General features: G+C 36.9%; 1 protein-coding gene across 3 annotated transcripts in view; it reads left to right on the forward strand.

Moving 5' to 3' along the window:
* The window catches only part of LOC100774887 (CUB and sushi domain-containing protein 3), a 1,055,385-nt gene that overhangs the window by 701,899 nt on the left and 339,582 nt on the right, over positions 1 to 13,904 (forward strand). For all 3 annotated transcript variants that reach the window (XM_027431430.2, XM_027431431.2, XM_027431432.2), the window contains one exon: positions 986 to 1,174. In XM_027431430.2, coding sequence (XP_027287231.1) covers positions 986 to 1,174 — 189 coding nt within the window. The remainder of the gene's footprint in view (positions 1 to 985; positions 1,175 to 13,904) is intronic.

A 13,904-nucleotide genomic window follows, 5' to 3' on the forward strand; every position in this document is an offset into this window, starting at 1 on the left:
TGAACAAATTTTGTAAGTAAATTATACACTGACATGAAGACAGTCAGTGTTGCATATAATGCTCATACAATGATGCATATGTAATTCTGTTCTACAATAAAGTTCTTCCGTGGATGTATGTACACACAATACAACTGTCAATATTGTTTTTAACAATGTTACTAATTAGCTACTAAAATAGTTACAGTAACCTATAATTAATAGTAAATAAGTATAGTCAATTTACATCTAAATATTTAAAATAGATCCAAATAATTCAAACAAAAAAATTAAGGTGAAAAAGTTTCCTGTTTGTTTATTTTTTACCATAGTTACTGGTAAAGAAATACCTAGAAATATCTTTAAGTGTTCCTTATTAGGTCCATATATAACTTACAATGTTTAACCAACCCAACATTTTGAAAATGTTTTAGGCATGTATTTTCACTATGTTCATTCTTTGCCCGAGGAGGGTTTCTGTATAAATCCATCATGCAATCATTAACAAGGTGGGGTACTTTGTTCTCTCATAAACTTTTCCATCTCAAGTTAGAATTTTTTCAGAATATGGTTTAATTTGGATGCCTGATACTGGAGGCACAGGAGCCAGCTCCATTTAAATGAAAGCAGTTCAGTGAACTGTGTATCTTTTTTGCTGATAATGATTTCATTACAAATGTTACTTTTGTTTGAAAATATACAACTCTACTGTCATTACTATAATTCAAAACTCTGTGAAGTGGAAAAGATTTCAAATGCTGGGGAAAAAAAAAAAAAACCATCAGGAGATAGTTACATTTACAGCTTATCACCGAGGTAACATTTTCTCATCCTCATTGAATTTCACACACGAACGTATTCTTCTAGTTATTAGAACAGAACAAAAGGAAATGATGGCCCCCCATAGCATATTACTGCTCTTATACATCATATAGTAAGGCCCTAAATATAAGAAAGGTATCTTTAAGTGATCACTTCCTCCTGGTGATTTATTTGTCCCTTACAGAGTATAACCTTGAGCCTTGTGAAGACCCTGGAATCCCTCAATATGGTAGCCGAGTTGGGTTCAGCTTTGGAGTCGGTGATACCCTGGCCTTCTCCTGCTCACTGGGTTACCGACTGGAAGGTTCTTCAGAGATCACCTGTCTTGGCGGTGGCCGGCGAGTGTGGAGTGCACCTCTCCCAAGGTGTGTGGGTACGTGGTCAGCAGCTTTCATTTGCTTGTATGTGTAGTCACTGTCCATAAAGTTGCATGATGACACACTCCTTTTTTTTTTTTTTTTTAATAATGTGTTGAATCTCCTCATTTATTTCACATGAGTTATTTCTATTTTCTTTTCAACGTGGCTATCTGGGGCAACCCGAATATCCTGCTGTAAAAATCAAACAGTTCTGCTTCTAAACTTGTTTTCAGATAGTTAACAATTGAGGAGCGAATGAAACCGATACGCACTTATGGGATAATTATATCGATGATGCATAGGCAGATAAACAGGATGATTAAAAAAAAAATCCGCAAAACCTGAAGTGATACATGGATTCGTTGTTTCTTGAGAGTTAAAATTAACATCTAGATTTCTGAATGAGCCCTCTCATGCAGTGTTTATTCTGAGTCTCCAAGTGTGTGATCTGCAGGGCTAATCTCTTTTTATTGTGATAACTGACTCACAACAAAGAGATGGGAACTGTCAATTTGAGGATGAGAAAAATGTTTAGAAAAGCAAATTGTACCATTATCTAATGGTCTAGCACTCAGAAACCACAGTTGGATTGTTTCCATAGAAGCACTCAACACATTGAATTCTCCTATTATTTTGATGGTGTTTTCTGACTGATTCTTGGACAGTATTTTGGAATTCACAGACAGAGAAGAAAATTACAAGAAAAATGTGTCAAATAGAGAACAGATAAGAGTTTGTAAGCCACCTATTGAAAGCACAATTAATGGATTAAGGCAGTTATTCATGTTGTGAACTAAAGATTAGCTGTAATTTAAATATAAAAGGCCTGGAGCTAAGGTAATTTTTAAAATGGATATTTTGACCAAACAAAGTGCAAAAATAAGTAGAATTTTTTTTAATTCTTATGTAAGCTATTTCCCCATTTAAAATAGAAACTCCACAGAAGAATAATCTCAGGCCACTGATGATTCAATAATTACCAGTGTTTATTTTTTTGAAGGAAAAAGATATGGATGGATTGGGCATACTTTATCATAGCAGAAGTTGAGGGTATGCTAGACTCCTTCATACATTAGAATCCCATTCAATTCATCACAATGTCCAATATTATGATTTTCCTAATTTTTTTTCCTGTAGAACTTGAGCCTTATATGTTAAATAAGTTTGTAAGTGGTAGGATTGAGTATGATTTATACAAAGGTAAGTCTCCCTGTAATGCCCAACCCTTCATTACAACTTCTGGAAAGTCACCCCAGAGGAGAACTCAAAGTCACACCAAGTAAATGTTTTTCTCTTAAAGTGACAAATACTCAACTCTTACTGGTTCAGAAAAAAAAAAAAATATATATATATATATATATACATATATATATATATATATATATTTACATGTACATTTTAAAGGCTTAATACACATTTTAAATTGATTTTAATAAATTGATCCCTGAAAACCTGATATTATAATAAAAACCAATGTAAAGGTTATACTATTAAACTGTTTCTCAGACTAGGTTTAGTTTATTTATATAATTATCTTTAATTGAAAGTATGAGAAAATCCTTTAGATAAATTTAGAAAAGTAATTTTCTATGACTGTTCAATCTATTTTCAAATTAAAAATAAAAAAGCTGTTCCTACTTTTAAACCGATTGAAACTTACAATTGAGTCTATTAATCTTAACATTTCCCATTGTGGCTGGGTGGTGGTGGCACACACCTTTAATCCCAGCCCTAGGGAGGCAGAGACACTTGGATCTCTTTGAGGTCAAGGCCAACCTGGTCTACAAAGCTACTACAGAGAAACCCTGTCTCAAAACAACAACAACAATAACAACAAATTTCCCATTTCCTGTATGTATTTAAGTTGCAAAACCGAGTGACTATAAGGAATATAATATGCTTTTAATAATACTATAATTTCTTTAAACTTTCTCCACTGAATTGTTTATGTTTTATAACAATGTTTTTTTCATTTTTGTATTCATTTCATATTATATTCTGAATCCACCTGTTTGTCTGTATAATTCTCTTGTGTTTTAGAAATAGATCACCATAGTTAGATGAAAAACAGTTTACATCATTTGACATTTTTCATATTAAAAGATGCCTTACTTCATTTTATTTTCAGACAGACAGACAAATAGATGATAGATAGAGGTAGGCTCTAATTCTGTAACTTTGAGTGCTCTAAAACCCATTATGTAGTTCGAGTTGGCTTTATGTTTTTTGTTATTTCCCCCTATTTAGATTTCGGGGTAATGGGAGACAGGGATGATGCTTAATCAGAAAAGCCACTTTATTTGGAAAATTTTTTTCTTTCAAGTTATTTATTCTTTTCATTTCCTATAATTCTACCACAGTTCAATTCTCTATTTAATATTTGCCTACTAAGTATTCTTTAGTCATCAACATTGTAAACCTCAGAGAAAGCTCATGCTGCATGAGGTGTTCTAGCATGAAAAATAAAAATGCAGAGATTGATATTGGGGTTCAAGCTGAAGATGAGAAAAGCGAATGCAGCTGGACAGAAACGCAGTCTACAATTGCGCCCATATGTCTGTCAAGAATTCCTACGTAAAACCTGGCAAAGGCTTAAAAAGGGTCCTGAATGCACAAAAATAGAGCTGCACTGGGCTTCCTAGTCTCAGAGTCTCACGCAGGCCATGGGACAGAGACACTGTGGCAGTCGGACTTGAACACTTCATGGTGGATTCCCTCCGCTGTACACAGAGGCTGCATTCCCAAGCTGCAAAGCATGCTGCCCGACAGATTTAGCTTTTGCTCATCCAGACAAAAAAGGATTTTGTGTAATGTGCTATAAGTTGCTTGATGGCGGCATAGACCAGAGTCGATTCAACAGACTCTTATGGCCACTTTGGGTACCAGTCATCACATGGTGAATAGACATACATGCAGGCAAAGCATCCACACACGTAAGATAGTACGAAGCAAAACAAAATAAAATAACTTAAAAATGCATTTCCTTATTTTACAAATGAGAGTGGATTCCTATATTTAGTCACATATCAGGTATATATTTTTCCTTTCTAAAATTCGTATGATGAAACACTGCTATTTCCCTGAGTCACCTTTCTTTTTGGAGCCTGTCCTGGCACTCGCTCTGGAGACCAGGCTGGCCTCGAACTCGCAGAGATCCGCCTGCCTCTGCCTCCCGAGTGCTGGGATTAAAGGTGTGTGCCACCACGGCCCGACTCAGTTAAAGTTTTTATACAGCATGAATTCTGATCATATTCTTTCTTTCCCCAAAATCGTCCTTTCAGAGCCTTGATACCTCCCTACCCACTGAACTTCACGGTCTCTCTCCTTTCATTCTCTATCTTTCCCTCTCTCAAAAAAAAAAAAGAAAAGCAAAACACGACAAAAAAACCAAACAATTAGGCAGCAAGAACTACCAAATAACACCAAACCAAAGCAAAAAGTGCAGGTAACACATGAAATGTGTTTTTCTTTTCTTGGCCTGCATCATGGAGCCGGAGCTAGAGCATGGTAGATAGATAAACCCAGCGGATAGACATACTTCACTGGAGAAAGATAATTTTTCCCTCTCCCAACAGATAGCAATTGCAAATAGTTTCTGGTTGGGCAATAGGTTTTGTGTACACTTCCCACATCCTTGCTATGGCTGCATCTGGACTTGTGCCAACCTTTAAAAGCAGGAATATGTTGTTTGTCTTCACTTGGTGTCCAAACACACCAGAATTCAAGCCAGGCCACGTTGCAATTAAACAAGCAGCTAATGATGGAGCATGTTTGGTAAAGTAGATTAGCAAGTTGAGTATGAGCAATCATTTGTCTCTCGGCAAGAGCCAACCCATTTTAGGAAGCCCATACATTTAGAAGTCATTTTAAAGCCATTAATTCACTCATGCTCATAATCCCCATTTAACACATCTACTTCTGTTTCTAATTTCATGTGCCACTGATTTTTTTTCTGACCTTGGACAAGTAACATCTTTCCTTAATCATGAGTCAAATGAGAAAAAATGATCACTACACTAAATAGACCAACTTTTTCACTTTTCTGATTCCTTAAATGACATGTAATAGTTGTTACCGATTTCTGTTGTTTAAAAACAAATGTTGATAACAGAAGAAGGCCTGTGAACAGCGTATGTGTCACTGATTTGTCTCTGTGAACCCAAACCTGTTCTAAAGTGAATAAAATAAAGCAAAGAGAGAAAGAAGAAAAAAAATCCACCATTAAGCAACTGATGTCTATTCCATCTCAAAATCCAAGTTCTTCTGAAAGGAAATAAGGCCATGTTGTATGTTAAATAAGACTCATCTGTGAAACCAACCACCAATGCAGCCATGTACCTATGTAGAAAGCAAATTTAGGCATCACATACTTGAATTACTTTTTGTTCTATCATTAATTATCTGGATGAATTTAAGAAAATGCCTTAATGTTCTGAATCCTTCTCTGAAAAGGATTTTGTCACTATGCACTCAACAAAAAACAAATGGATCAAAGTAAAGTAGCAACTGTGCTAAATGGACACAAACACTTGAGGTAAAAAGATGAGGTAATAAGCATGTCATTTATTAAAAGCATAGTTTAATTGTGTGTAGTTGACACAGGGATACATTAAAGAACATAAGAGACTGGTAGAGAAAAACACCATGACTGTGTGCTGGAAGACTCATTGTTGAAAATCTCAACTCTACCTAGATGTCCCTTCCACTCTCTTTAGGTTACACTGCTGCAATGTATCAGTGAGAGTAGAATCCTGAACTTCATATTGTTAATTTTGAAACAGCATCTCACTGAATACAACCCAGTCTAGATTCAAAAATCTGATTCTGCTCCTGCCTCAGATTCCTGAGTGCTGGGGTCAAAGGCAAGAATATGCCACCATGCTCTTGCCATCTGATTGATCCTGAGTTTGTAAATTTACCTTCATCTGTCTCCTTCCCTCCTCTTTACTTGTTAAAATAAGGAAACACACTCCTGGACAAAGTTAGCCACTCTAGCTGCACTTTCATTCATAGCCTTCAAATTATCCTATTGCCAAGCCTTTTGCTCTTGCTCTTGGGGACTTAACTTCCTCCCTTCAATGTACAGTCCAGCCTCCCCTGTCCCCTCACAGCCATAACTCCTGCTGACCGTCTCACTGGTGGGTGATTCAGAGGATGGTGATCAGAAGAATTAGAGCAAAGCTTCCAAATACTTAAGCACATGTTTTGAACCATTGTATTAAAAATAAAAACAACAACCTATTGATCGTACTCATATACTCAAGCCACAATTAACTAGATAGATAGATAGAAAGATAGATACATAGATAGATAGATAGATACATAGATAGATACATAGATACATAGATAGATATGTAAACCACTAGATAGAAAAGTACTCTAATGGTGGGTGAATTGATTTCATATTATGAAATCTATAGTATTAATTTCTATCTGTTCAATGTCTTAACATTTAAAGAGTTCCTTATTCACAGCATGATAAAGAAATGAAGGAAATTATGAATATTTTGTAACAACTGAGAAAATGGTCAAAATGTTATCAACAATGAACAAAAATCCATGACAACAGCCTACATTTATGCTTCTTAAATTGTCATGGCATTTCTATATTACTTTTGATTAATGTACAATCCTGAAATCAGAAGAGTACTATATTCTCTTATTACTAACATTCATCTTTATTTAAGACAATCATCAATAGGAGCCATAGCAAATGCTATAGAGCATGAGTGAGCAAACACTGTAAGCTAGAAGGTAGAAAAAAAGGCTTCACAGCCATATGGCTTCCGGAGCAACTGTTGAACTCTGATATTAGATAGAAATGTAAGTAATTAACAATACATAAACAAAAAATTGTAATGGTACTCTAAAAATCTTTCCCTTACCAAACCAAGCAACAGATTGGATGTGACTATGGGACCAATTTGCTAACACCTGTACCAGACTTTAAAAACTGAGTTGACCTAAAACCCCCTTCAATTTAGAATTTACTCTAAGAAATTCTCAAGGAAAGGATAATGGGATACTTTAATTCTCACTTTTAGCCTGATTTTTTTTTTACTGAACTGGCATATAATTAGTTATCAAGAATGAAGATGTATTATAATTTTGAAGATTTTAAAATCGTTTGCCTCTTGACTGGAGAGATGGCTTAGCTATTTAAGTCTAGGCTCACACCCAAAGTTTGTTTTCTCTTTCGGTTTCTCTCTTTCCTTCCTTGTGTGTGTGTGTGTGTGTGTGTGTGTGTGAGAGAGAGAGAGAGAGAGAGAGAGAGAGAGAGAGAGAGAGAGAGAGAGAGAATATGAAAGAGATAACTTAATTCTCAAACATTTCCAAATCTCTCTATATAGACAGATCTTCCTTAAGAGAAATCTGCCCATCCCTCTTGACACTGGTCCTCTCCATATGGGCATCCTCCCACAGGCACACTGATTTCATGGTGCCAGAACAGAACTCGTTATCTCTTCAGCCAAATCAACTCTTCCCGATACACTTTTTATGGCAATTATAGCATCGTTCTCATTCAATCAGAAAAGCTAGGAATTATGTCATCTTTCATTATATCTCCTTCATCCTTTTATTTTTCTCTTTAATATGAATCATGTGGGAGCCTTACCATCCCAAACTGCTGGTCAAATTTATCATTTTCAGTCTCATCAGCATCATCTATTCCAGTTCTTTTCAGTCCTCACAAAAACTACCAAACAGCATGACATACTGTATGCTAAGCATTGAGTAAAACTATACTTATTTTTGTATGCATGTTTACCTTATATACTACTACTCAGCCCTCTATGTAACCATGCTCCATATCATATAGGATATTATCTTCTTATCTAACAAGTAACTAGATTAATTATAACACTTGTTGAATTCTTGAAACATCATTGGGTGATGCTGTCTCTCATTTTATTTTTACTAATAAACAACAAACAACAAGTTGAGAAGGTTAATCAGCACAGTTTATTTCTGGTGGTGTTTGTAGGTTATAGGCTTGGTTTTATTCTTTGGTTGGTTGGTTGGTTTTTTTGTTGTTGTTTTTTGTGATTACTTATTTTTTTTAAAAGTGTACGCAAAGTTTTTATGGCATCTGAAACTGTAATCAGTAAATTTTCTAGCAATACCTCTACGCTAGGCTCAGTGCCCTCATCAAAATCATACAGTTGTTTGGAACTAATCAGGTCTGAGGAGTTGGGGGAAAATGAAGCCTCAGTTCTTTACTGAATTTCATCTACATGTTTTTACCTTTTGGACTTCCTAGTAAAGGTGTTTACTTCATCAGTCCAGCAAGATGATTCTCTCGTGTGAGTCTTCTAGAAGATAAAGCTCTATAGTAGGCAACCCCATGATCACAGAAAGTAATAAGGACAAACTCAGGAGTCCCATCTGTTTTTTTTTTTTTTTTTTTTTTTTAGAAAGAAAATTATTTTACATGTCAATCCCAGGTCCCTCTCCCTCCCCTCCTCCCCTGACCCCCCCCCCAACACACACACAACTAATGCCCTACCCATCCCATACCCTCTCGGCTTCCCAGGTAAGGTGAGGACTTCCATGGGGGAGGGGGTCTTCAAAGTCTGTCACATTTTGGGGGGATAGGGCCTAGGCCAACCCCCTTGTATCTAGGCTCAGGGAGTATCCCTCCATGTGGGATGGGCTCCTAAAGACCATTCCTATGGTAGGGATAAGTACTGATCCACTACAAGAGGCCCCATAGATTTCTGAGGCCTCCTCACTGACACCCACATTCAGGGGGTCTGGATCAGTTCCATGCTGGTTTCCCAGCTATCAGTCTGGGGACCAAGAATTTTCCCTTGTTCAAGTCAGCTGTTTCTGTGGGTTTCACCAGCCTGGTCTGGACCCCTTTGCTCATCAATTCTCCTTCTCTGCATCTGGATTTCAGTTCAGTTCAAGGTTTAGCTGTGGGTGTCTGTTTCTACTTCCACCAGCTGCTGGATGAAGGCTATACGATGGCATATGAATTAGTCATCAATCTCATTATCAAGAGAGGGTGTTTAAGGTAGCCTCTCCTCTGTTGCTTAGATGTTAGTTGGTGTCATCTTTGTTGCTCTCCAGATATTTCCCTAGTGCCTGAATTCTCTGTAAACCTAAAATGTCTCCCTCTATTATATTATCTCTTATCTTGCTCTCTTCTGTTTTTCCCCCAACTCAAACTCTCTGTCCCATCATGTCTTCCTCACCCCTCCTCTTCTCCCCTTCTCATTCTCCTAGTTCCCTCTCCCCCTCCCCCTATGCTCCCAATTTTCTAAGGAGATCTTGTCCCTTTCCCCTTCTCCAGGGGACCATGTATGTCCCTCTTAGGGTCCTCCTTGTTTACCAGCCTCTCTGGCAGCCTCGGCTGAAGGCTGGCAATCCTTTACTCTATGTCTAAAATCCACATGAGTGAATTCATACAATGCCTGTCTTTTTGTGACTATGTTACCTCCCTCAGAATGGTTTCTTCTAGTTCCATCCATTTGCCTGCAAATTTCAAGATTCCGTTGCCTTTTTTTTTCTGCTGAGTAGTACTCCATTGTGTAAATGTACCACATTTTTTCTATCCATTCCTCAGTTGAGGGGCATCTAGGTTGTTTCCAGGTTATAGCTATTACAAATAATGCTGCTGTGAACATTGTTGAACAGATATCCTTGTTGTAGGAATGTGCTTCTTTGGGGTATATGTCTAAGAGTGGAATTGCTGGATTTTGTGGTAGACTGATTCCCATTTTCCTGAGGAATCACCATACTGATTTCCAAAGTGGCTGTACAAGTTGGCACTCCCACCAGCAGTGGAGGAGTGTTCCCCTTTCTCCACATCCTCTCCAACATGAACTGTCATTGGTGTTTTTTATTTTAGCCATTCTGACAGGTATAAGATGGTATCTCAGAGTTGTTTTGATTTGCATTTCCTTGATGGCTAAGTTTGTTGAACACTTTGTTATGTGTCTTTCAGCCATTTTAGATTCCTCTATTGAGAATTGTCTATTTAGCTCTGTACCCTACTTTTAAATTGAATTATTTGGTGTTTTGGAGACTAGCTTCTTGAGTTCTTTGTAAATTTTAGAGATCATCACTCTGTAGGTTGTGGGGTTGGTGAATACCTTTTCCCTATCCGTGGGCTGTCGTTTTTATCTTGTTGACTGTGTCCTTTGCCTTACAGAAGCGTCTGAGTTTCAGGAAGTCCCATTTATTAATTGTTGATCTCAGTGTCTGTGCTACTGGTGTTATGTTCAGGAAGCGATCTCCTGTACCAATTCATTCAAGGGTATTACCTACTTTCTCTTCTAATAAGTTCAGTGTGGCTGGGTTTATGTTGAGGTCTTTGATCCATTTGGACTTAAGTTTTGTGCATGGTAATAGACATGGATGTATCTGCAATCTTCTACATGGCTGCAACCAGTTATTCCAGCAGCATTTGTTAAAGATGCTTTTATTCCATTGTATAGCTTTGGCTTCTTTGTCAAAAGTCAGGCGTTCATAGGTATGCGGGTTAATATCAGGGCTTTCAACTCAATTCCAGTGGTCTACCTGTCTAATTTTGTGCCAATACCAAGCTGTTTTCAGGACTATAGATCTATAATAGAGCTTGAAATCAGGGATGGTGATGCCTCCGGAAGTTCTTTTATTGTGCAGGGTTGTTTTGGCTATCTTGGATCTCTTGTTTTTCCATATAAGGTTGAGAATTGTTTTTTCAAGTTCTGTGAAGAATTGTGCTGGGATTTTGATGGGGATTGCATTGAATCTGTAGATTGCTTCCCATCTGTTTTCAACAGGAGGGACTATACTAACATGTGACTATCAGGAAATGAGTACCATAAGGATTTATGTTACGTTCTGTTCAATCTGCCAGTCATCCTTAGAAAACCCCAAAGAGTTCTCTACTCACTGATTAAACACAAAGTGACTTAGCATTGCCTACTAGATAAATTTACACTATTGAGCCCCTTCATAGTTGACATCGGTGTTTTCCATTAGCTTTTGTACATACTAGAATAAAACCACATGGAGTACCATGTCATTATGAAATATACCACCTACTCTCTCTAGATCACAGGTTAAAATTCTTTAGAATATGGCCTCCTCAACAACTTGGTAGCATAAGCAAATAAACAATCAAATTATTTATCCTGAATAATATTTTCTTAAAAATCACAATTAATGAAGCCTGACCGGACTTTTCACTTGCTGGAACACTCTGAATTACAGTCAGCTACTTCTTAAATGCCTTCCCGTCATTGTCTACCTTATTATTTTAATATCACAAACAGGACTGTAGTCTTCATTTTTGCTCCTTTTTCCAAAAACTGATTATTGGAAAGAGATATAAACATCCTATGATGTGAATGTTATGATGTCACTGTCCTGCTTACAATTTCCTTTTGTCTGTCCACATCCCCTAGGAGAAATTCTGAAAGTTCCTCTCATCCTTCACCCCCACCTTCTAATTCAGGCCAACACTCTCTAAACTCATTTTGCCCGCACTGATAAGCCCTATTCGACCTCCCAAGAGTGCAGTTAGATGTCCATGCAGCTCTCAAGAGCATTACTGAATTTTCCTTTTCCTAGATATCATCATTTTCTATTGAATTGTCCTTTATCTTCACAGTGTTTAGCATATAGAAAGCTTTCAGTTAATGTGTTGAGTTCATAAAGAAATCTGAATCTATAACACAGATGAACTCTCTTTTCTTTCATGGTTACAACTTATTAGTTTTCATTGGCACATTCACACACACACACACACACACACACACACACAGAGAGAGAGAGAGAGAGAGAGAGAGAGAGAGAGAGAGAGAGAGCTGCATTCAAGAGAGAAGTAGAATCACCATAGCCCAATAGCAATGCAAGTTTATAAACACCATGAGACCCAGAGGTTTCTTATGCTTCCTTATCCTAAAATGCATTTCTGTTTGATTATTAACCTACAACCCAACTCTAATAATACACCAAATGAGGAACGAATACACTGTAGTATTAATAATAATAATAATAATAATAATAATAATAATAATAACAACAAAGAAAAATGTATAATATTGGAATATGGCAAATAAATGAATCTTGCATCTAGTTGTGGAAGAAATATTTCCCCAATATGAACAAAAATCAACCAGAAGCAATAATAAATTTTATCAATGAATTCAAAGCAATTTTACCCAAGAGAAACATAAGAGCCAGAAAATCAGGAAGAAGTAAACAGTTCTGGTTGGTAGAGTTTCACTGAGATCAATGCAATTAAACACTTCTTCCTCTTTTAGAATTACTACACAGGTAAATTTGGAGTAAACCATTGAAATCCTGACCAGTGCATTCGCAGATATTCCTCTGAAGCCAGTTTTTTTTTTTTTTTTTAAACAAATGTGCTGTATAGAGCTTGTTTTTCTTGGTAGCTGTGAGCTTCTGGAACATCCAGGCCACATGGTAGTCCCCTTTCTGCCTCCCATGTGTCGCTGTGGACCCTGGCATCATCACAGATGCTTGTCCTGAATGCAATGATCTATGCGGTTATGTCACATGATCCTCATGAATGAGTTAATTAGAGTCAGCCCTGGCGGCGTGATTTCTCATAGGATAGTGTTCACTGCAGTGCTCGTCTGTGTTCCGAGAGCCCCAGATTTGCACAGACATTTTTTTTGTTTGTTTATCATTTGATGAAAACTTAAAATAGCAGACTCAAAATAAATCTCTTATTCTACAGATGTCCTTAGGCTCTAATTATACATCTTGTTGCAAGTTTGAAAAAAGAAATTAGGCTGTAAATTGGAAGGTAAGACAATGATGAGTTAGATTTGGGTGATGCAAGGAACTGACCTTTTTGGTGAAGTTTGAATTACCAAACAAGGTGAAGACTGTCTTCAGAGTGGCTGTCCAGAAACAACTTTAATGGTGGGAATGTTATACCCCAAACAAAGTGCTAGATATACTTAACTAATCCTTTACATAAACTCTGGACCTCACTCTAGTGTGCAAGCATGCCAAAGTTCAAAAATACCTATATATTTCTTCTTTAGGTATGTGTCAAAGAAACAAAAAAATGGAAAAGACAGAAAAATCTGTCCCAAGAGTGGTATTATTAGAGAAACTGATGTTGTAATATTACCCTACACAGTGTATTGTCCGTCTCCTTTGTCATCCCATAATTTTACTTATGGGTTTCAGCTTTAATACTTTCACCTTATTAGGAGGGTGTTTGCTAGTCTCTATTATCAGTACCATATCAATTTTAACCTATATAATAAAAAGCTAATACTCGTTTTTATTTTTCAAACACTCCATATTCTCTTGTAAAGTATTAATAAGTATACTGATGGTTTAACACTTCTACCTTAGGACAATATAGAAACATGACATTAGTTCAAATTATTTCTGATTGAGAGCAAAAGTTGGTCATCTATAAATACAAGTTATAAAAACTGACAGGGCTAGAGGACTGACTTAGTGATTAAGAGAACATAATACTCACAGAAGTATTTGAGTTTAGTGTCAGGCGACATAGAGACAGCTCTATCTCTAGATTCACGGGTTTGGGTGACCTATTTTGGGCCCTGCAGGCACCTGTACTCATCTATGCCCATTCACACAAATATACACATAAATAAAAGTATTAATTAAGACTGTTACTGCTCGCTTATTCTGAAGCTGCCTGTTGCGTATCTCACAGACATGTAAGACTCTGGGAGGACTATCATTTGGCAGTGGAGACAACTGGAGGAGATAATTAAATGTTACTGTTACTTGTAGCTG

Source organism: Cricetulus griseus, chromosome 10, assembly GCF_003668045.3.
Source record: "Cricetulus griseus strain 17A/GY chromosome 10, alternate assembly CriGri-PICRH-1.0, whole genome shotgun sequence".
Classification (NCBI taxonomy): domain Eukaryota; kingdom Metazoa; phylum Chordata; class Mammalia; order Rodentia; family Cricetidae; genus Cricetulus; species Cricetulus griseus.